The sequence below is a fragment of the Mobula hypostoma genome, chromosome 8, assembly GCF_963921235.1.
Source record: "Mobula hypostoma chromosome 8, sMobHyp1.1, whole genome shotgun sequence".
Classification (NCBI taxonomy): Eukaryota; Metazoa; Chordata; class Chondrichthyes; order Myliobatiformes; family Myliobatidae; genus Mobula; species Mobula hypostoma.
This window is the reverse complement of record NC_086104.1, coordinates 42,258,533-42,281,408: the sequence shown is the minus strand read 5'-3', so window position 1 is coordinate 42,281,408 and position 22,876 is coordinate 42,258,533. Positions and strand designations below refer to the sequence as shown.

Here is a 22,876-nt window from a genome sequence, read left to right as displayed (position 1 = left end):
AGCCCTCCCTCCCATCAGTGCTGCTCTCCAGTGTTCGCTCGGTGGAAGACAAGCTGGATTGCCTTGGTCTACTGCTGCACTGTGCGAGATGAGGAACTGCGACAGCCTATTCTTGCAGAAACTTTGTGCCAGCTGAACGTCCATATACCATAAATATACAGGCCATGGCTCTTGGAGTTGGGCTGTATTTAAAAAAAAATGTAAATATGTTTTCTGCTATCATAATAATATGTGGGGTGTGCGACTGTTTTGTGTTTTGCGCCTTGGCCCCAGGAGAACACTACTTTGTTTGGCTCTATTCATCTGTATGGTTGAATGACAATTAAACTTAAACTTGAACTTGATCTGGTTTTATTTCCCACGTTGGCTTGAAACTCACGGGGGACCTGTTTTCACATGTGGTTGAAATGCTCTGGGTTCTGTTTCCCACACTCCAACTAAGCTTGCTAGATTCTCTGGAAAATTTATTTAAACTACAGTGTACATTTTTTTAAAATGTTTGTAATATTAATTGGAATAAAAACCAAAATTACAAAAAATCTGACAGTCTAGCACCTCTGATCTCCCAAGCATTTGCTTTATTGCAGTTGGTAAAATTAAATGATCAATTGCTAATTTTTATTTTTAACAGTGTGATTTAATTTTGATATAGTTACACCAAAAAGTTGTAAACTTGCATTAAGTAGTTCTTTTATCCAAAAAACTTGTATTAATTTGTGTGTGTGTGTCTGAAAATAATATAAATATATAACATGTATATAATATCATACAGTTTGCATAGAGTCCTGCAACAAAGCCTTAGGTAGAGAAGTATTTTTTCCCCAGGTAACAGCAATAAATTATGTACCCAATAAAAATGCAAAGCCATTAGTCATACAACACTACAGCACAGAAACAGGTACTTTGGCCTATATAGTCTATGCAAACCATTAATTTGCCTACTTCTTTGACCTGCACCCAAACCTTACTCCTCCGTAAATCTTCCATCCGTGTGCTTGTCCCAGCTTCACTCAAATGTTGAAATTGAACCTGCATCCACCATGTCCACTGTCAGCTTATTTCACACTCACGTTCTTCATAAACATTTCAACTTTCACCTTTAACCCATGACCTCTAGTTCTATTCTCACCCAATGTCAGTGGGTAGAAAAACTGCTTCCATTTGCCCTATCTATACCCCTCATAATTTTGTGTATCTCTATCAAATCTACCCTTATCTCCAAGGCGATGAAGTCCTAACCTATTCAACCTTCCAACTCAACCTATAACTCAGGTTATCAAGTCCAAGGCAACACCCTTTTAAATTTTCTCTGATCTTTCAAACTAATTGATACCTTTCCTGAAGGTAGGTGACTAGAACTGCACACAATTAGGCCTCACCAGCGTCTTGTACAACTTCAACATAACATCCCAACTCTATACCCATCACTTTGATTTATGAAGGCCAATGTGGCCAAGGGTCTCTTTATGACCCTATTTACCCATGATGCTACTTTCAAGGAATCTATATTTCTGGATCCCTCTTGTACTGCACTCCTCAGTGCTCTCCCACTCACTGTGTAAGACCTATTCTGATTTGTACTCCCAACACCTCACACTTGTCTGCACTAAATTCCATCTGCCATTTTTCTTTCTTTTCAGTCTATTTTTCCAGGTGGTCTAGATCCTACTGTGAGTACTGATGGCCTTCCTCACTTAAATGCCTTTGTAATGCATTAATAAACAGATTGATCTTCTTGCCCATTAATGGATATGAAGATCAATCTGTTTATTAATGCATTATAAAGTCACTTTTTTCAATTAAGACTACGTTTTCCCATTAAAGGTTGGAAAGGTGTCTGTGTTTTAATACAGCTCTGCAGTATTTGGTAGCGATAGTTTGGAAGGAATAGTGCATCTTGATTATTCAGTTTTGCAGAGCACACTGTACTGAATTGGGTCACGATATATTACATCAATGTGAAGGAAAATTCTAGAGCATGTGCATCTTTTTCCATTAACCAGTGGGCTGAATATCAATGCAACTTGCATAGATTAACAGTAATGGAGAAATTTCCACTGGTCATGTACTTTGGAAAGGAGGAACACAAGTCCCAGTTGTTGAGAGTGACAATCACTTTGTTTGTTTTAAAAACTTTCGGTTGTTTTGCCATTTCAAATATTTGGACCTGTGATTTTTTTTGAAAAAGTTCTTTTGATTGGTGACATAACACCTGACATTTCAGTGATCCTGATAACCTAAAACTCATATATTGAACTATTGCTATTAGGAATGTCCAGTTGACATAGATAAGAGCAAATAAGTAAGGAAAATTAAGTTCCTGTTTAAAATGACCTGGGACATGCTTGCCGGCAGTTGCACTGGATTTCAAAATTAGCTTAATCAAAATCCAAGTTTGTGATCGGGATTCAAGTGTTCACAGGGATAACAGAAGTTTTTTTTTTGGAAAACTGCAGAGGTTAAAACATTCTGATATTCAGTAGATTTTATTCTTTTTTATTTTATTGAGATCAGCCCAGAATAGACCCTTCCAGCCCACTGAGCTGTGCTGCCCAGCAAACCCTCAATTTGATCCTAGCCTAATCACAGGACAATTTACAATCACCAATTAACTTACCAACTGGTATGTCTTTAGACTGTGCGAGGAAACTGGAGGAAACCCTCGTGGTCGGGGGAGAACATACAAGCTCCTTACCGGCAGTGAAGGGAATTGAACACAAGTCATTGGTACTGTGAAGCATTGTGCTAACAACTACACTATCGTGATGCCCAGTGGTTCCGATTTCTCCCAAAGTCACTTAATATTCAAAGGAGAAAATGAAACAATATTTTTATGACAATTTATTATGTGATTGAAAGTCCCCAAAGTATAGGGTGGATATGAAGGGTTTAATATTTTGTAAGTCAAATGACCATACTGGTGATGGCAGAGAAGTTGGAGATTAAAGTTCAAGACTGAAACTGAGCTTGTGCCCAGATTAAGCAGGATGCTGCTTGGAGTTTGCAGGGCAGGAGTGGGAGGGACACAGTTTCTAAAGTGTGTCTGAAATGGTGGCTGATGTTCATTTGAAGAAATTTCCATTTCACTGTACCACACAAAGTAGAGAGTGGGTTATGGATTTGGAAAAAATGAGTGGAGAGATGGACCAGTTATCATTAATAATTGCTGTTTAGGCATGATTTCCATGTGTTGTGTTGCCAAATGGAAAAGTAAGTAGAATCAGCTGTATTATCACTGACATACTGTATGTCATGAAATATGTTGTTTTATGGCAGTACTACAAGGCAAGACAATAAAAATTACTGAGTTACGATAAATGGGTCAAAAGAGGAATAAAGAGATGGTGAAAATGGGTTCATGGACCATTCAGAAATCTGATGGCAGAAGGGAAAAAGCTATTCCTAAAACAATGATGTCAAAAAGGTCTTGAGGCTTCATACTTCCTCCCTGATGGTAGTAATGAGAAGAGGACATGTCCTGGATGGGGAGCATCTTTAATGATGGATGCTGCCTTCTGAAGACGTTGCCGTTCACAGATTTCCTCACTGAGGAGGCTTGTGCCTGTGATGGAGCTGACTGAGTCCAGAGCCCTCTGCAGCCACTTTTGACTCTGTGCATCAGACCTCTATACCAGGAGGTGATGCCAACAGATAGAATGCTCTCTATTGTACACCTGCAGGAACTTACTAGAGTCTTTGGTGACAGAAATTTCCTCAGACTGCTAATGATGTTAAGCCACTGGTGTGCCAGCTTCATGATTGCATTCATATGTTGGGCCCAGGTTATATTATCTGAGATGCTAATGCCCAAGAGCCTGAAGCTGTTTACCCTCTTCATGCAGAAATAAAGATGGATCACTTGGACAAAGGGGAAATTCTGCCAAAGATCCAGACTAGGGAAGAGGGTCTTCTAGAATTTCACTGATATAATTCAAGTACAGAAGTTCTGAATAAAGTTTGGCAAGAATTAGATATGAGGGTTGCTAAATGTTCCAGAACAAATGACCTTGGACCTGATTTGCAGTGAAATGATGTTTATTAATAATGCAAGAGATTATGGAAGATATTAACTTTATAAGGTACAATCATAAGTATAGATGGAAACTAGGAATATCTACTAGGTTTATCAATCATTGAACAATGTTTTACATGAACTAACTATTTTATTAATAACAGTTTTATTTTCCCCTGGTAAACAATCACTGCAATCAGTAGCCTGTAACTTCTTTTTCGGAGTTGAGCTGTTGAACTGCCTGTACAACCTGGCACTTTTGGAGTGTGAATGGAAGTTTTGAAGGTGGAGGATGGTTGCAGCATGCTGTGTACAGACCAAATTGAAGTGACAGGGCCTGGACTCAGGCCTGAAAGCGGGGAATGAGCCAGTGCTTGGCCATTGCTGAAGTGGACTTGAGAATATTTGGATATGACAGGACTGAGGTGAGGCAGAGACCAGTGAGAAAAGACACAATGTTTTACTGATTTAAGCATCTGCTGGGACGAATCGAGGCAGTGGGGCCCAGGCCAGAGAGTATATTGAAGCAGCCAGGCCCTGGTCTGAGAGCAAGGAATGACCTGATGTTTGGATGATTGGAAAGGTCTGGGCCGGAGGCAAGGGGCGAGCTGGGTCCATAGAAACCATAGAAACTACAGCACAGAAACAGGCCCTTTGGCCCTTCTTGGCTGTACCGAACCATTTTCTACCTAGTCCCACTGACCTGCACACGGACCATGTCCCTCCATATACCTCCCATCTATGTATCTGTCCAATTTATTCTTAAATGTTAAAAAAGAACCCGCATTTACCACCTCATCTGGCAGCTCATTCCATACTCCCACCACTCTGTGTGAAGAAGCCACTCCTAATGTTCCCTTTAAACTTTTCCCCCCTCACCCTTAACCCATGTCCTCTGGTTTTTTTTCTCCCCTTGCCTCAGTGGAAAACACCTGCTTGCATTCATTCTATCTATACCCATCATAATTTTATATACCTCTATCAAATCTCCCCTCATTCTTCTATGCTCCAGGGAATAAAGTCCTAACCTATTCAACCTTTCTGTGTAACTGAGATTCTCAAGTCCCGGCAACATCCTTATAAACCTTCTCTGCACTCTTTCAACCTTATTTATATCCTTCCTGTAATTTGGTGACCAAAACTGAACACAATACTCCAGATTTGGCCTCACCAATGCCTTATACAACCTCATCATAACATTCCAGCTCTTATACTCAATACTTCGATTAATAAAGGCCAATGTACCAAAAGCTGTCTTTACGACCCTATCTACCTGTGACGACACTTTTAGGGAATTTTGTATCTGTATTCCCAGATCCCTCTGTTCCACTGCACTCCTCAGTGCCTTACCATTAACCCTGTATGTTCTACCTTGGTTTGTCCTTCCAACGTGCAATACCTCACGCTTGTCAGTATTAATCTCCATCTGCCATTTTTCAGCCCATTTTTCCAGCTGGTCCAAGTCCCTCTGCAGGCTCTGAAAACCTTCCTCACTGTCTACTACACCTCCAATCTTTGTATCATCAGCAAACTTGCTGATCCAATTTACCACATTATCATCCAGATCATTGATATAGATGACAAATAACAATGGACCCAGCACTGATCCCTGTGGCACACCACTAGTCACAGGCCTCCACTCAGAGAAGCAATCCTCTACCACCACTCTCTGGCTTCTTCCATCGAGCCAATGTCTAATCCAATTTACCACCTCTCCATGTATACCTAGCAACTGAATTTTCCTAACTAACCTCCCATGCGGGACCTTGTCAAAGGCCTTACTGAAGTCCATGTAGACAATATCCACTGCCTTCCCTTCATCCACTTTCCTGGTAACCTCCTCGAAAAACTCCAACAGATTGGTCAAACATGACCTACCATGCTCAAAGCCATGTACACTCTCCCCAATAAACCCCTGTCTATCCAAATGCTTGTAGATTCTGTCTCTTAGTACTCCCTCCAATAACTTACCTACTACTGACGTTAAACTCACCGGGCTTTAATTTCCCGGATTACTTTTCGATCCTTTTTTAAACAACGGAACAACATGAGCCACTCTCCAATCCTCCGGCACTTCACCCGTAGACAGCGACATTTTAAATATTTCTGCCAGGGCCCCCGCAATTTCAACACTAGTCTCCTTCAAGGTCCGAGGGAACACTCTGTCAGGTCCCGGGGATTTATCCACTTTAATTTTCCTCAAGACAGTGAGCACCTCCTTCTTTTCAATCTGTACAGTTTCCATGGTCTCACTACTTGATTCCCTCAATTCCATAGATTTCATGCCAGCTTCCTTAGTAAATACAGACGCAAAAAACATATTTAAGATCTCCCCCATTTCCTTTGGTTCCGCACAAAGCCGACCACTCTGATCTTCAAGAGGACCAATTTTATCCCTTACAATCCTTTTGCTCATAATATACTTGTAAAAGCTCTTTGGATTATCCTTCACTTTGACTGCCAAGGCAACCTCATGTCTTCTTTTAGCCCTCCTGATTTCTTTCTTAAGTATTTTCTTGCACTTCTTATACTCCTCAAGCACCTGATTTACCCCCTGTTTCCTATACATTTCATACAACTCCCTCTTCTTCTTTATCAGAGTTGCAATATCCCTTGAGAACCAAGGTTCCTTATTCCTATTCAATTTGCCTTTAATCCTGACAGGAACATACAAACTCTGCACTCTCAAAATTTCCCCTTTGAAGGCTTCCCACCTACCAATCACATCTTTGCCAGAGAACAACCTGTCCCAATCCATGCTTTTTGGATCCTTTCTCATTTCTTCAAATTTGGCCTTCTTCCAGTTCAGAACCTCAACCCTAGGACCAGATCTATCCTTGTCCATGATCAAATTGAAACTAATGGTGTTATGATCACTGGAACCAAAGTGCTCCCCTGCACAGACTTCCGTCACTTGCCCCAATTCGTTTCCTAACAGGAGATCCAATATTGCATCCCCTCTAGTTGGTCCCTCTATATATTGATTTAGAAAACTTTCCTGAACACATTTTACAAACTCTAAACCATCTAGACCCCTAACAGTATGGGAGTCCCAATCAATGTATGGAAAATTAAAATCCCCTACCACCACAACTTTGTTTCCTGCAGTTGCCTGCTATCTCTCTGCAGATATGTTCTTCCAAGTCTTGTTGACTATTGGGTGGTCTGTAATACAATCCCACTAATGTGGCCATACCTTTCCTGTTTCTCAGCTCCACCCATAAGGACTCAGTAGACAAGCCCTCTAATCTGTCCTGCCTGAGCACTGCTGTAATATTTTCCCTAACAAGCAATGCCACTCCCCCACCTTTCATTGAAAAGTCAGATTGGTGCTCCACAAGGTTTGCTTGTCTCTGCGCTGAACTGAGGCTGTGCCCTGCTTCTGAATCGGCTGCAGTGATGCCTGGCTTCCTGTCTGTGGGTTTACATTTGTGAGCTTCAGTTCTGAATGCTATTTGCTTACTTTTATTGCTTGCATGACTTCGTGTTTTTTTTCTATGCACGTTGGGTGTTTGACTGTCTTTCCTTTCAGTGAGTTGGGTTTCTTTGTTTTGTAGCTGACTGTAAGGAGACGAATCTCGAGTTTATATAAAGCATACATACTTTAAATGTACTTTGAACATTATCTTGGTAATTCCAAATCCAAAAATCAAAATGGAGAAGGGTCTCAGACCAGAATGTCAACTGTTCTCTTTTCCATCGATGCTGAGCTCCTCCAGCATTTTGTGGTGGTTTTTTTTTGGCCAGTACAGCTTGGCTAATCAATCTGACTATCACTTATGGTACTACACCTGCTTAGGGTCTTCAACACTCTTGCTTTCTGTTTGCAGATAGACACAATGACCACTTGGACATAAGACCATAAAACACTGGAGCAGAATTAGGCCATTTTGCTGATCATGTCTAATCTGCCATTCCATCTTAACTGATTTATTATCCCTCTCAACCTCATTCTCCTGCCTTCTCCCCATAGCCATTGACACCCTTACTAATCAAGAACTGATCAAACTGTGCTTTAAATATATCCTTTGAGGCATCCAGACCCATTTGCAGCAATGAATTCCAGAGATTCGCAACTCTTTGGCTAAAAAAAATTCCTTCTCATCTCTGCTCCAAATGTATGTTCCTCTATTCTTAAGCTGTGCCCTCTGGTCCTAGACTCCCTCATGATAGAAAACATCCTCTCCACATCCATTCTATCTAGTCCTTGCATTATTCAAGGGACTTCAATGAGATTTTGCCCCCCCCCCCCCAATTCTTCTATTCTCCAGTGAGTACAGACCGAGAGCGATCAAACACTACTCGTATATTAAGCCTTTTCATTCCTGGAATCATTTTCGAGAACCTCCTCTGGGGCCTCTCCAATGCCAGCACGTCTTTTAAAACTGCTCACAGTACTTCAAGTGTGGTCTGACCAAAGCCATATAAAGCCTCATCTTTTATATTTCAGTCCTCTCGAGATGCTTGCTAACATTGCATTTGCCCTCCTTGCCACCAACTCAACCAGCAAGTTAACCTTTAGGGAATCCTGCACGAGGACTCCCAAGTCCCTTTGCAGCTCTGATATTTAAATTTTCTCCCCTTTTTGAAAATAGTCTATACCTTTTTATTCCTTCTCCAAGGTACAGGACCATGCACTTCCTAAAACATTGTATTCCATTTACCACTTCCTTGCCCATTCTCCTAATCTGTCAGTCCTTCTGCAGACTCTCTGCTTCCTCAACACTACCTCCATGTATCTTCATATCATCTACAAACCTGGCCACAAAGCCATTAATTCCATCACCCAAATCATTGACATATGACATGAAAAGAAGTATTCTCAATACCAACCCTTGCAGAATACTACTAGTCACTGGCAGCCAACCAGAAAAGGGCTCCTTCTTCCCTTTTTTTTTGTCTCCTGCCAGTTAGCCAATTTTCTATACATGCTGGTATCTTTTCTGTAATACCCTGGGCTGTTATCTTGTTAAGCCGCCTCATGTGTGGCAGCTTGTCAAAGGCCTGCAGAAAATCCAAGTAAACATCATCTCTTTTGGCTATCCTGCTTGCTACTTTTTCAAACCATTCCAACAGATTTATCAGGCAGGTTTCTCCTTGAGGAAACTATGCTGACTTTAGCCTATTCTGTCATGTGCCTCCAAGAACCCTGAAACGTCATCCTTAATAATAAACTCCCAACATCTTCCCAACCACTGAAGTTGGGTTAATTAGCCTAAAATTTCCTACCTTTTGCCTCCAAGATGGTGTCGATAAGTGGCGACTCTGCATGTAGCTCCGAAGGGAATCACCAATTATTCTCATTTAGGACTACTACAGATGAAATCCACAGTCACGGTTATAGGTTCTTCAGGAGGCAACATCGTTTTATGATTTAAGGATCAATAGAGTTTTGAGTTGGTGAACCCCGAACTGCAGATTCTGACTGGGTATAAATCCCCTTTCAAGAAAAGATAGCGGGGAAAGCTTGCTGGGCTGCAGGTGCGATTGAAATGCAGAGCCTTTAGACCGACCACACACACACACTGCACCCCCCCACCCCCATCCTGCTGCCAAGTAGACTGTCTCTGGGAAATAAATTTGAGGACCTCAGAGAAAGATTAGAGTACTAGAGAGACATCAGGACCTGCCGTGTGCTTTGCTTCACGGAAACCATACTTGCCCTCGCCATTTCAGATGTAGGACTGCGGTCAGAGGGCTTTACCATCCAGAGAAAAGACAGGACATCTGAGCCTTATAAAGATGAGTGAGGTGGAGTATGCTTTATGATTAACTCATCGTGGTGAGCAAATGACAGGTACCGTTTCAATCCTGCTCACCCAACCTGGAACAAATAGTCCAATGTCGTCCATTTTATCTGCTCTGAGTTTTTTGTTGTCATTTTGTTAAGGGTGTACATTGCACCCCCCACCCCCAGCCAGTGTCACGCAGGCACTGGAGGAGCTGAGTGCTGTAATCAGTAGTCACGAAACAGTGCATCCTGATGCCTTCCCTACCGTTGCAGGGTACTTCTACCAGGATCAACTTCCACCAGCATATCACCTGTGGAGCCAGAGGCGCAAACACACTTGACGACTGTTATACCACAACGCTTGCCAGTGCCATCCCATGTCCACGCTTTGAAAAGTCCGATCACCTGCTTCAGAGGGTGACAATCATGCCAGTGCCCAAGAAGAGCAAGGTGAGTTGCCTCAATGACTATCACCAAGTTGCACTCACATCTACTATGATGAAGTGCTTTGAGGGGTTGGTCATGGCTCTAATCAACTCCTGCCTAAGAATAGATGTGGACCTGCTGCAATATGCCTATCACTGGCTCTCCACTCTGCTTTGGATCACCTGGACAACAGCAATACCTCTGGCAGCTTGCTGTTTATTGATTACAACTGCGCGCTCAACAGAATCATACCCTTGGTTCTGAACAACAAGCTCCCAAGCCCATGCCTCCATACCTCCCTCTGCAACTGGATCCTTGGACTCCTCATCAGGAGACCACAGTAAGTGCAGATCAGAAATAACACCTCCTCCTTAGCCCACTGCTTTTCTGTCTCTGTCTCAACTTTGCACTCAACGTTAGTAAGACCAAGGAATTGATTGTGGATTTCAGGAAGGAGATGTCAAGGGAACACACCAGTCCTCATTGAGGGATCAGCAGTTTCAAGTTCCTGTGAGCTACATCTCTGAAGATCCATCTTGGGCCCAGCATACTGATGCAGTTACAAAGGAGGCACAGCTGTAGCTGCATTTCATCAGGAGTTTGAGGAGACTTGGTGTGTCTACAAAGACTCTTACAAATTTCTACGGATGCACCTTGGGGAGCAGTCTAATTGGTTGCATCACCATCTGGTATGGGGGGACCACTGCACAGGATCAGAAAAAGCTGCAGAAATTTGTAACTCACCCAGTTCCAAATTGGGCATCACCTCCCCAGCACTGAGGACACCTTCAAAAGGCAATGCCTCATAAGGGTGGCACCTGTCATGAAGGACCCTCATCACCCAGGCCGTGCCCTCTTCTCATTGCTGCCATCAATATGGAAGTACAGGAGCCTAAAGAGGCAAACTCAACATCTCGAACAGCTGCTTTTTCTCTGCCATCAGATTGCTGATTGGACAATATGCCCATGTACACAGCCTCTTTTTTTTTCATTATTTTGCTCTGTTTTTGCACTACTTATTTAATTTGTATAATGTCCTTGTCTCCCATTACTATCTATTCAATGTCATTTTCTAGTGGTCCGATATCCACTCTTGCCTTTCATTTACTCTTTATGTATCTGGGGGGGAAAGCCTCGTGTTATGGAACACCCACAAAATGCTGGTGAACGCAGCAGGCCAGGCAGCATCTATAGGAAGAGGTACAGTCGACGTTTCTGCCGGAGACCCTTTGTCAGGACTAACTGAAAGAAGAGCTAGTATGAGATTTGAAAGTGGGAGGGGGATCCGAAATGATAGAACAAGACAGGAGGGGGAGGGATGGAGCCAAGAGCTGGACAGTTGATTGGCAAAAGTGATATGAGAGGATCATGGGATAGGAGGCCTAGGGAGAAAGAAAGGGGGAGGGGATCACCAGAGGAAGATATAGTGAGAGGGACAGAGGGGGAAAAAAGCGAGGAAAAAGTAGAAAAAATAAAACATAATAAATAACGGATGGGGTAAGAAGGGGAGGAGGAGCATTAACGGAAATTAGAGAAGTCAATGTTCATGCCATCAGGTTGGAGGCTACCCAGACGGAATATAAGATGTTGTTCCTCCAACCTGAGTGTGGCTTCATCTTGACAGTAGAGGAGGCTGTGGATGGACAAATCAGAATGGGAATGGGATGTGGAATTAATATGTGTGGCCATTGGGAGATCCTGCTTTCTCTGTCGGACAGAGCATAGGTGTTCAGTGAAATGGTCTCCCAGTCGGCCTTCTATATATTGGTGAGACCCGATGCTTGAATTTCCAGCATCTGCAGGTTTCCTCGTGTTTGCCACTGTATTATGGGCTAGCTTACCCTTTGTATTTCATCTTTCCTCTCCCTATGGCTTTTTAGTTGTCTTCTTTTGCTTTTTTAAAACCTCCCCAAACATCTAACTTTCCAGTAATTTTTGCTGTATTATATGCCCTCCTTTTTGCTTTTATTCTGCCCTTGTCAATTATAGTTGCCTCATCCTCCCTTTAGAATACAACTTCATCTTGGCGATCTTTGTATCTATCCTACGCCTTCTGAATTTCTCAGAAACTCCAGCCATTGTAGTTTTGCCAGTCATCTGCTAGTGTCCCCTTGCAGTCAACTTTGGCCAGCGCCTCTCTTCTGTCTCTGTCATACTGATACATCTGACTTAATTTTCTCCCTCTCAAATTGCAAGGTAAATTCTATCATATTTTGATCCCTATCTCCTAAGGCTTCCTTTACCTTAAATACCCTAATCAAATCTGGTTCATTACCAACAGCCAATAGCAAACTGCCTTTCCTGCAGTGGAATCAATTACATGCTGCTCTAAAAAGGTATTTCCTCTTGGAATCCAGCACCAAACAGATTTCAACTGCATATTGAAATCTTGCATGACTTTTCTATCTCCCATTGTCATTCGTGTCCCATATCTTGGTCACTGCTTATAGGTCTGTATTTATCTCCCATCAGGGTCCTTTTACTCTTGCAGTTTCTTAACTCTACCCACAAGGATTCTACATCTTCCGATCCTATGTCACCTATTTTTAAGGACTTGATTTCATTCTTTACTAATGGAGCCACAGTTTCCCTCTGCCTACCTGCTGTCCTTTTGATACAATGTGTATCCTTAAATGTTCACCTCCCAACTGTGATCTTCTTTCAGCCATGACTCGTTGATGCCCACAACATCGTACCAGCCAATTGGGACAAGCAGCTTGAATTTCTTTCATTTTAGAGGTTAAAGGTCACAGTGAATTTCAAGTGAGCTGGTAGTCTAATAATGAAGAAATGTCTTCCCCAATGACAGAAATCAAGATAATATCATGATAATAGATTTTGTTTTTTTTTATAAAAAATGATACACTCTCCAACTTTTGTGACTGCTGAGTCAAGTGAAATTTCGGGACTGAGATCAATCACAGCAGACGTGGAACTCAGTAAGTGTAGTGAGATAATGGTTAGCCACAATGAAATTGAATGCAGAGCTGATTCAGGAAACTGAAATCATTACTCTGTACCAATATAAAATTTATTACTTCTATCCAATAACCAAGTAGAAATTTGTCCTTGGTCCCAATTGTTGAAAGTGTGATTGTTAGTAAATGCCCATCAGGGCTTGCTTTTCAGGAGTATGTTGCTGCATCACATTCAGGTTACCGTAGTGTAAGAGGAATTTCTAGTCCCGATGAGGGATTGGATAGGGGTAGGATATCGAATGGAGTTGTTGCCTTCCCAGTGTTCAATGGGTGGAAATTGTGGTTCACAGAATGGTGGCTTCAGAATTATTGACATCATAAAGGCAAAGGAGATGCTGGAGAATTACAGCTCAGTATCTTGCCTGATTAAGGTGATACATCTTTGATAATGCAACTTATAAAAAAACAAAATGCTGGCAGCAAACCAGAATTATTTTTATGTGTTGCTTGGATTCCCAGCATCTGCAGATTTTCTCTTATTCATGATTGAAAAAATTCTGCAGCTTTTGTGCATCTGATTTGTTGTATTGTAAATGCACCCTTTAATTTGTGTAACATTGCATTTCATCAAAAGAAATGTCAATTATTTTGAATTATTTAATGTAAGCTTTATTTTTGTCTATTTCTTGGAAGACCCTAAAACCTTTCAAAGCAAAATGCTGGAGGAACTCAGCAGGCTAGACAGGACCTGTGGGGGAGTGGGGGAGAAAAAGCACAGTCGACTTTTCGGGCCAAAACTCAAGCATTTTGTGTGTGTTGCTTGGATTTCCAGCATCTGCAGATTTTCTCTTGTTTGTGATATTGGTAATGAAACCTGCTACATAGTTTATTTTAAGGTTCAAGGGAAAATGCAAAGGGACCATGTGGAGAACTATTGAAGAAAAGTAGGAGAGCAGTATTTCCTTTCAGACTACTTGAAGCCGAGTACGTTTTGTATCTCATTGCACATTATATTAAAGAATAACATTATTTTTATAGTGATTGTTTTGCTATTTGAATTTTCATATGCTTTTTAAAAAGTCACTTTTTAACCTTAAACAGAAAATGGTATCTGACAACATTGATTCTATAAGTTTAGTGAATTTGGCAGTTACAATTTCAACTCATATTTCTCGTAGTCAGCGTTAGATGTGCAATACCATAAGACTTGGGAATAGAAATAGGTCATTCAACCCATTGAGTCTGCTACACAATTCGTTCATGGCTGATTTATTATCCCTCTCAACCCCATTCTTCTGCCTTCTCCCTGCAATCTATGACATCCTTACTAATCAAGAAGCTATCAACTTCTGCTTTAATTATGCCCAATGATTTGGCCTCCACAGCCATCTGTTGCAATGAATTCCATATATTCACTTCCCTCTGGCTAAAGAAATTTCCCTTTATCTCTGCTCTAAATGAACATCCCTCTACTCTGACATTGTGCTGTTTGGTCCGAGACTCCCCCACTAAAGGAAACATCCTCTCCATTTCCACTCTATCTAGTCATTTCAATATCGATTGATTTCAATGAGATCCTCTCTCATTCTTCTAAACTACTGTAAGTAAAAGCCCAGAGCCATCAAATGCTGCTCTTGTATTAACTCTTCGATTCCTAGGATGATTCTCATTAATGTTCTCTGACCTCTCCAATGCCAAAACTTCCTTTCTTTGATAAGGAGATACAAAGGGACTTGGGAATCTTCATACAGGATTCCCTGAAGATTAACTTTCAGGTTGAGTTGGTAGTAAGGAAGGCAAATGTTAGCATTCGTTTCCAGAGGACTAGAATATAAAAACAAGGAAGTAATGCTGAGGCTTTATAAGGCATTGGTCAGACTGCATTTCCAGTTTTATGAGCAGTTTTGGGCTATATAACTCAATTTCACAACACGTGCCAGTGATAATAAACCTGATTCTGCTTCTGAGGGGAATGGGTCCAGAGAAGGTTCATTAGAATGATTCGGGAAATGAAAGAGTTAAAGTATGAGACATGTTTATTGGCTCTTTGCCTCTGCTTGCTGGAGTTTAAGAAGAACAAAGAGGGATCGTTCTTCACTTTGGAAGACACTAGCTGTATGGTGGTGGGAGTTCCAGGTGTTAGGGGACATGAAGTGTGTGAAGTTATCATAACCAGAGAAAAGGTTCTTGGGGAAACTGAAAGCTAGATAAATCTCCCGGACTAGATGGTGTATATACACCCTAGAGTTCTGAAAGAGATGGCTGAAGAGATCGTGGAGGCATTTGTAATGATCTTTCAAGAATCACTAGATTGTGGAATGGTTCCAGAAGACTGGAAAATTGCAAATGTCACTCCACTCTTTAAGAAGGGAGAGAGGTAGCAGAAAGGAAACTATAGGCCAATTAATCCGACCTCAGTGATTGGGAAGATGTTGGAGTGGATTATCAAGGTCTCTGGGTACTTGGAGGCACATGATAAAATAGGCTGTAGTCAGCATGGTTTTTTCTAGGGAAAATTTTGCCTGACAAATCTGTTGGAATTCTTTGAGGAAATAACAAGCAGGATAGACAAAGGAGAATCGGTTGATGTTGTGGACTTGGATTTTCAGAAGGCCTTTGACAAGGTGCAACACATGCGGCTGCTTAAGGAATTTATGAACCCACGGTATTACAGGAAAGATTCTAGCATGGATAAAGCAGTGGCTGATCAGGCAGCAAAAAGTGGGTATAAAGGGAGCCATTTCTGGCTACCTGCATCCCAATGACTAGTGGTGTTCCATAGGGGTCTGTGTAGGGACCAGTTCTTTTTGTGTTATATGTCAAGATTTAGATATTGCAAAGTTTGCAGACAATGTGAAGATATGTGGACAATTTCAAGAGGACTAGAATATAAAAGCAAGGATGTAATGTTGAAACTTTATAAAGCACTGGTGAGGCCTCACTTGGAGTATTGTGAGCAGGTTTGGACTCTGTATCTTAGAAAGGATGTGCTGAAACTGGGAGGGTTCAAAGGGGATTCACAAAAATGATTCCAGGATTGAATGGCTTTTGATATGAAGAGCATTTGATGGCTCTGGGCCTGTATTAATTAGAATTCAGAACAATGAGGGATGAGCTCATTGAGACTTATCAAATGCTGAAAGGCTTTGATAGAGTGGATGTGGAGAGGAAGTTTCCTGTGGTGGGAGTGTCTAAGACCAGAGAACACGGCCTCAGAATAGAGGGGCATCCTTTTAGAACAGATGAGGATGAATTTCTATAGCCAGTGAGTGGTGAATCTGTGGAATTCTTTGCCACAGGCCGTGTCTTTATGCATATTGGAGGCAGATGTTGATAGATTCTTGATTGGTCTGGACATGAAGGGATACGGGAAGAAGGCAAGAGATTGGGGCTGAGAGGAAAACTGGATCAGCCATGATGAAATGGTGGAGCAGACACAATGGGCCAAATGGCCTAATTCTACTTCTATATCTTATAGCCTTATGATCTTATCACATGAAATGTATTGAATATTGAAAGGCCTAAGTAGAATGGATGTGGCGAGGATATTTTGGATAGCAGGAGAGTCTCAGACCAGAGAGCACAGTCACAGAATAAAGGATGTCCTTTTATAGTAGTGATGAGTAATTTCTTCAGCTCCAGCATGGTGAATCTATAGAATTCATTGCCATAGAATTGTGGAAGCCAAGACATTGGGGCATATTTAAAGCAGATGTTGATAGGTTTTTGATTCATCAGGGTGTCAAATGTTAAGGGGAAAAATAAATCAATGATAATCAAATGGCAGAGCAGAATTAATAGGTTGAATGACATAATTCTGCTCCTGCAATTTATCTTGTCTTTCTAGGTAGCAATTCCATGTTTTCATCCTTTGTACAAATTGGAAGAATGGTACTAGCTCACATTGCTGCCATAGAAAGTGGTTCTGCACTTAAAATGGAGTTCCAGAATTTTGTAATTCATGTCAGAGTTGTATGTAATTCAACAAACTGCTGCACCCTATTTCCACTGAACTGCAGAAGGACCTATTTACTCACCAAACAGCACAGGATATCATGATGGTCGGCATGTGTGGGCTATTATTATCCTATTTGCTCATCCTGGCCTAGAGCAAGGCAGTGGCTCACTGGATAAAAGTCTGGATTAATTATTTAAAGAAGCAGTACTCTAAAATACTGAGCTGCATTATTCCCTTAACAAAAACAAATGTGGCCAAAACTGGCTTACTGTACATCCCAATATTTTTCCAGCCTCTTGTACCACTATCCATGACCCACCATCTTATATAGTTTTAATATACATTTCTGAGCATCATTAATGTTGATCCAGTTGAAAAATTGACTCAAAATACAAAAATGGCCCACAACACTTTAATTTTGGTAATGCTTATCAAAGTACGTGACTTCTGTATCTTAGTCATAAGTGAGCAGACAAAAAGTAAGCAAAGGAATTTTTGATCTGTCCACTACAGGTAATTGGAAATTCATTAACCATTATTAAATAATGCAAATATCTCCTGAAAGTCTACTTTAAAAGAAGAGAAGGACATAACAAATCACGTGTGACTTTGACCGTAGGAAGATACTTAGAACAGAGAACATTGCAGCACAGTGCAGGCCCATGATGTTCTACTGACCTTTTAACCTACTCTAAGATCAATCTAACCCTTCCTATGTGGCTTCTGTTTTCCTATTATCCACATGCTTACCTGTTTGATGAATGTGTGTACCTGCAGTTTCTCTTTAGCTGTGTGTAGAAAGTGTTTTGGGAAACTGTAGAATCTCACTTCTCAAAGCCAACAAATGTCCAGAATGAACATCTCTGTAATTAATGAATATTGTTGCAGATTATGTTAGTAAGGCAGTTTGCTGTAAGTATTGAGAAGGAGTCATTACATATGAGTTTCTGGGTCGAACTTGATGTGATCCTGCCCTTTTCCTTTCCAGTTCCATTATCCCTTGCGTTGTGTTTTGTTTTTCCTTTATTTGTCGTGAATACATGCAAGTACTGTTGTGTCAAGAAAAGGCTGTGGAAGGAGGGAAATTGTTTGTTTGCTTTCATTATTTTCACCAAGCTGCTTTTCCCTGTAAAGCATTTTCAGTAAGAAGGCCAGGGTGATATAAGCCACAGATGCTGTTTGTCTCTCTGGTGCAAGACACTGTTGTAAAACACTAGGCTAAGAATGAATTTTATTCTCCATGTTAACACCAAGCCATAACCTATTTCACAGCATGATGTTGGGAGCCACACAGTAACAAACAAAAATGTCTCCAAGCAAATGACTTACTTATTTAGTTCAGCATGAAAGGCTATCAGAAAAATATTCTTGTAATATTTTAATGCTGTATGACTGGCAAAACTCATAAGATTTGCATGACAATTGAAAGAGCTGAGATTTTGAAGGATGAAGAAGGCAAGTTTATACCAAGTCCCTCAATTATGTGTTTTAAAAATACAAAAAACTTGAAACATAATTATTTTGATATATCGAGAAATTTTGAAAGAAAATCCCTTATAAACTTGATTTTTGAAATAAAATTTGTATTTAATATGTGGCATAATTTTCTTTACATTCTTTTGAAAGTGCTGTTTTTAGTGTTTTTTTAAAAAATATGGTAACATTGGTTTCTTTCAAAGATAAATTTTCAGAGCTAATGATCTGCAACTCATGCTCCAGTTACTGGATACTCAGCAAACAAGCTGATGGTACAAGTTGAACTCTATTTTTAGCAGTCTCAAATGACTGGATGCCAGATTATTTCCTACCAATCCATATGCTATACACAGTTATTAAGTGAATATGTAACTCTGGCTTATGCGACCATTGGAGAAGGGAGAGACGGATTACAGTTAAATGAACAGATGTAGGGATTGCCAAATTTTGGAAATGAATTAAGTATTTTATAAAATGTGATGCAATAACTTCTCATCAATATCTACTTAATATATATTAACTGCAGATTGTTACCAAATGTTTTATTTGTATGTTTCAAGGAGTTTTATCTCAAAAATGTTGACTATTAACTTTTGTCATCTTAGCTGCAGAACTTTAGATCTAAAATCTTGATTTAGTAAATAGAAATTTAAAATCTCTTGATGTCTTCAGTGAGATTATGACAAACCAAATAACCATTGATTTAAATTAGAGTTTAAATTAGCTTTGCAGGGAGCTGGGAACTGGAGCACCAGGTTAGTAAGGCAAGGATTAGACCAGGAGGAAGATGTCAGGGTAAGTATGGAAAGGCAAAATCAAAATAGTAGATGTGATGGGTCAGATGGTTTGAAGTGTGTACATCTTAATGCTAGGAGTATTATGGGTAAGGGTATTTAACTTAGAGCATGGATCAGTACATGGAACTATGATGTTGTAGCCTTTACCAAAACTTGGTTGAGAGGGGCAGGAATGGGTAAATGTGTCAGGTTTTTGAAGTTTTAGAAAAGATGGAGAAGGAGGTAAATTACTCATCAGGGACAATAGCACAGCTGCATGTAGTGGAGACATAATGGAGGGTGAGACAGAGTCCATTTGGGTGGAACTTGGTAATAGGAAAGGTGCAGTCATATTGATGGGATTGTACTACAGACCCCCGAATAGCCACTGGGACATTGAGGAACAGATATGTAATTAGATTAAGGAAATGTGTTTTTAAAAAAAATGTTGTTGTCATGGGGGATTTTAACTTCCCTAATATAAACTGGGACTGTCTTAGTGGAAGGGGTTTAGATGGAGCAGGATTTAAATGCATTCAAAATGCTTGAGGAACTGAGCAGGCCAGGTAGCATCCGTGGAAAAAAAGTACAGTTACCATTCCTGCTGAAGGGTTTCAGCCCAAAATGTCGACTGTACTTTTTTCCATAGATGCTGCCTGGCCTGCTGAGTTCTTCCAGCATTTTGTATGTGTTGCTCAGATTCCAGCATCTGTAGATTTTCTCTTGTTTAAGTGTATCCAGGAAAGTTTCTTAAATCAATATGTCAATGGTCCAACAAGAGGAGGGGACATACTGCACCTGGTGTTGAGTTGCCAGGTGCTTAGCCAGGTGACTGACCTTTCAGTGAGTGAGCAGTTGGGGAACTCCATAACTTTCAAGATAGCTAAAGCTAAGGATGGGTATGCTTCTTGCGGGAGAGTTTTAAATTGGAGGAGGGCAAATTATGAAGGTATTTGGCAGGAACTATGAAGTGTTAATTAGGAACAACTTTTCTCTGACAAGTTCACATCAGGCTTGTGGAGGATGTTTAAAGATCGATTGCACAGAGTGCAGGAAAGATATGTTCCTGTTAGAAATAAGGACAAGGATGGAATGTTAAGAGAACCTTGGATGTCCAGAGAGATGATGGATTTCGTCAAGAAGAAAAAGGAAAAGTATGTAAAGATTTGGAAGTTGGGATCAAACGAAGCTCACGAGGAATATAAAGAAGCCAGAAAGAAAGTAAAGAAGGGAATTAAGAAAGCCAGGACGGGCCATGAAAGTCCCTGGCAAGTAGAGTTAAGGTGAATCTCAAGGCATTCTATACACATATCCAAGAGTAAGAGGATATCTAGGGAAAGGGTGGGACCACTCAAGGATAAAGAGGGAACATTTGCTTCGATGCAGAGAATGTGAGTGAGGTACTTAATGAGTACTTTGCTTCAGTATTTACCAAGGAAAAGAATATGGAGGACCAGGAGATCAGGTGCTGAACGTATAAGTAAGTTGGGGCATTTAGAGATCAAGGAGGAAGAAGTGTTGGGCCTCCTTATAAGTATTAAGGTGGATAAGTCCCAGGGCCTGTTGGGATTTGCCCCAGGTTATTGTAGGAGGCGAGAGGTGAGATTGCTGGGCTCTCCACCAGTATCTTCGTGTCCTCTCTAGCCACAGGTGAGGTCCTGGAGGATTGGTGAGTGGCTAATATTGTACATCTACTTAGGAAGTGAACAAGGGACAATCCTGGGAACTACAGACCAGTGAGTCTCATCATTTGTAAGAAACTGCTGGAAAAAATTCTTAGGGGTAAGATATATGAGCACTTGAAAATTTGTGGCCTCATTGGGGAGAGCCATGGCTTTGTGCATGGCAGGCCATGCCTTACCAAGTTGATTGAGTTTTTTGACAAGATGATGAGAGATTGATGAGGGTAGGGCAGTGGATGTTGTCTACTTGTATTTCAGGTAAGGCATTTGACAAAGTCCCTCATGGGAGGCAAATCCAGAAGATGAAGATGCACAGGATCCATGGTGAATTGGCTGTTTGGGTTCAGAAGTGGCTTGCACTTAGAAGACAGAGGGTAATGTTTGAAGGGTCTTATTCATGCTGGAGGTCTGTAATTAGCAGAGTTCTGCAGGAATCTGTACTGAAATCTCTGCTATTTGTGATACGTATGTGACGTGGGTGAAAATGTAGATAGGTGGGTTAGTAAATCTTAGGATGATACCAAGATTGGTGGAGTTGTGGAGAGTGCAGAAGACTGGCAAAGAATACAACACGATATTGATCATTGCCGATTTGGGTTGAGAAATGGCAGAGTTTAACACATATAAATGTGAGGTGTTGCACCTCAGTAGGGCAAATGTTAAGGAGAGATCTTGAGATCCAAGTTCATATCACCTTGAAAGTGGCCACACAGGTTGATAAGATGGCTAAAGCTTATGGAATGCTTGCTTCTGTTGGTTGAGGCATTAAATTCAAAAGTCAGGACGTTATGTTGGAACTCTATAAAATTCTGGTTAGGCCACATCTGGAGTATGTGTACAGTTCTGGTCACCCCACTATAGGAAGGATGTTGAGGCTTTGGAGAGCGTGCAGAAGAGGTTTGCCAGTTGCTCCCTGTTTTAAAGGGCCTGTTCTGTCATGAGAGGCTGGATAAACTTGGGTTGTTTTCACTGGATTGCCAGAGGCTGGGGGGAGATCTGATAGAGGTTTACAAGATTATGAGAGGCATAGAGTGGACAGAGAGTATCTGTTTCCCTGGGTTGTTTCTAATACCAGAGGCTATGCGTTGAGAGTGAGATCGAATAAGTTTAGGGGTGGGTGTGAGGGGCAAGCTTCCCCCCCCCCCTCAGAGTCATGGATTCTTGGAATGTGCTTGGTATGGTGGTACAGGCAAATACGTTAGAGGCTTTTAAGAGACGTTTGAATAGGCAGATGGATGTAAGGAAGATGGAGAGTTGCGGATATTGTACAGATAGGAGGGATTAGTGTTTGTGTTTGTGATTTGATTTTTAGCTGGTTCAGCACAACATTTGTGGGCTGAATGGCCTGTTTCTGTGCTGTATTGTTCTGTGTTCTATTCTTGTCTGTTATGTATATAAAAGTTATTTCTCCATCATTTTTAATCGTGAGCATTTTCTGTGATTCTTGAATGGAAGTATAAAGTGACAATGTCATGCTTTACTGACTGTCACTGTATCTATTTGTGATTAGTATATGACCTTTAGCATATGGTACTTGCAGATCATTGAACAAATGAGCACCAAAATTAAGTTTAAAAATGACAGTTAGCAACAGATATGCCTGGAAACGTACGCTGAGACTTCTCAACATTTTGTATATTTGCAGGAAAAATGATCCTGCAGAGAAGTGCATTTCAGTAGAGCTTGATGCTGAGTAATTGTTTGGATTAGGTGGAAAAGTTCAAGGGGTGGATGTTGGAGGACACTGGGGATTACTTTTCTATGTTAAAAGCTTTTAGTATAGGATTTAACACTTCAAACATATGGAAGAAAGCCTTAAATTGAAGTTCCATGACTGCATCAGTGAATGTGGACAGAAAATTGTAACTCTTCCAAATGATTAGTGACAGTGATGGGT

General features: G+C 40.9%; 1 protein-coding gene across 8 annotated transcripts in view; it reads left to right on the top strand.

Moving 5' to 3' along the window:
- Window positions 1-22,876, top strand: part of mark1 (MAP/microtubule affinity-regulating kinase 1) — a 196,381-nt gene that overhangs the window by 38,901 nt on the left and 134,604 nt on the right. The window contains exon 4 of one of the 8 annotated variants that reach the window (XM_063055741.1): window positions 10,017-10,776. The exons of the other annotated variants lie outside the window; for them this stretch is intronic. Coding sequence (XP_062911811.1) covers window positions 10,017-10,433 — 417 coding nt within the window. The 3' untranslated portion in view covers window positions 10,434-10,776. Of the gene's footprint in view, window positions 1-10,016; window positions 10,777-22,876 lie in introns of those variants that run through there. 8 annotated transcript variants of the gene reach the window in all.